Source organism: Orycteropus afer, unplaced genomic scaffold (assembly GCF_000298275.1).
Source record: "Orycteropus afer afer isolate SDZICR_OR568_19922 unplaced genomic scaffold, OryAfe1.0 scaffold00116, whole genome shotgun sequence".
Classification (NCBI taxonomy): Eukaryota; Metazoa; Chordata; class Mammalia; order Tubulidentata; family Orycteropodidae; genus Orycteropus; species Orycteropus afer.
The window spans coordinates 5,342,591-5,344,111 of record NW_006921703.1 but is presented as its reverse complement, the minus strand read 5'-3'; the positions used below and the strand labels follow the sequence as shown (position 1 = coordinate 5,344,111).

General features: G+C 37.5%; 1 protein-coding gene across 1 annotated transcript in view; it reads left to right on the top strand.

Moving 5' to 3' along the window:
• CTSO (cathepsin O) overlaps nt 1-1,521 on the top strand; it is a 40,351-nt gene that overhangs the window by 17,444 nt on the left and 21,386 nt on the right. The window contains exon 4 of the mRNA XM_007943997.1: nt 94-261. Coding sequence (XP_007942188.1) covers nt 94-261 — 168 coding nt within the window. The remainder of the gene's footprint in view (nt 1-93; nt 262-1,521) is intronic.

Sequence of the window (1,521 nt, the reverse complement as noted above, 5' to 3'; positions counted from 1 at the left end):
ATTTGATATAATCTTCTATTTGTAGATATTGATAGACTTGATTTAAACACTATTTGATCATAAACTTCACCCTCCTCTTGTATTTTTAAACAGTGTGGAGCGTGCTGGGCTTTCAGTGTGGTAGGTGCAGTGGAATCTGCTTATGCAATCAAAGGTAATCCCTTGGAAGACCTGAGTGTACAGCAGGTCATTGATTGTTCCTATAATAATTATGGCTGCCATGGAGGGTCTACACTCAGTGCTTTGGACTGGTTAAATAAGGTAATTATAAAGTCTGTTTTCTTTTTTTGCTTTTTTAATGTGTCTTCAGAATTGAAACAATTTATTCTAATATGCTAAATAATGTTTTCAGATTCAGTAATTTATATATAAGCAAAGTTTGAATTAATTAATCAGATCTAAAAATAGATTATTTCTAGGCAAATCAGCCACTGAGAAATCAAGGGGTGAAAAATCTTACCTGAAATCTGTTTTTAGTACATATTTATGTTTGTTGTTGTTGTTATGTGCCATCAAGTCAGACCTGACTCATAGCTACCCCTCCTTGGGTTGCCGAGGCAGTATCACTGCAGAAGTAGGTGTTTAGTTATCATTTTTTTAGTAGGAAAATACTTATTTTCAAGTAAGTGCCAGAAAATTACAGAGACAAAGAGAGAAAATTGATAAATTTCTGAATGTTATGTTGAAAAGGAACATTAGAGTAATCTAATTTAGTAACTGTTTTTATAGATGAGGAAATGAGACCTGAGAAGTAAAATCACATTTCCAGTCATTAACTGAGCCAATGAGTCGGGGTCAACTCAACGGCACATAACAACATAACAACAACTGAGCCAAAACAGTACCTTAATTTCCTTGTCTCCCACTGTAAGGCTTGACCCAATACAACTACTCCTCACTTATTGACTATCTAATTATCTGACATTTTGCATTTACTACAATAGTAAAAAATCTGCTTTCCAACTATTTTGTGCATTAAGGAGGCAGTGGGTATGGTGGCGATGGCTACAGAGTATCCCTTCCCTCAAGTAGAGTCTCCAAGTGGCCTCTGGAAAGCTGGGCTCTACTCCCTGTGCCCTCTGCCCCTTCCTGTTGGTGTTTAGCAGCCACATGAGGCTGGACTCCTCTGTGGCCATGGCCTCCAGGCAGATACACAGGTAGCACTGAGCCAGTGGACCCCTGTTCTGTTTGAGCAGCCTAAGGCCCTGCTGCTCAAAAATGCTGTGAACTGTATTGGGAGGAAAGAAAGCATTGGAGAGGGTGTTTGGAAGAAATGCCAATTTTCCTGTAATGACCTGGTCTTTGGAACCTAACCATGTCGATAAGTGAGGAGTTGATGTATAACAACACTATGTCACTCAGTGTTCTTCATTAGCTGTCTAACACTGTCCCTGATCCATCATCAACTACATGAAACCAAACAATGGAGCACTACTATATGTATTATGTATCTCTCCCTCTCTTTTTCTCTCTTCATATATATATATATATATATATATATATATATATATATATATAATA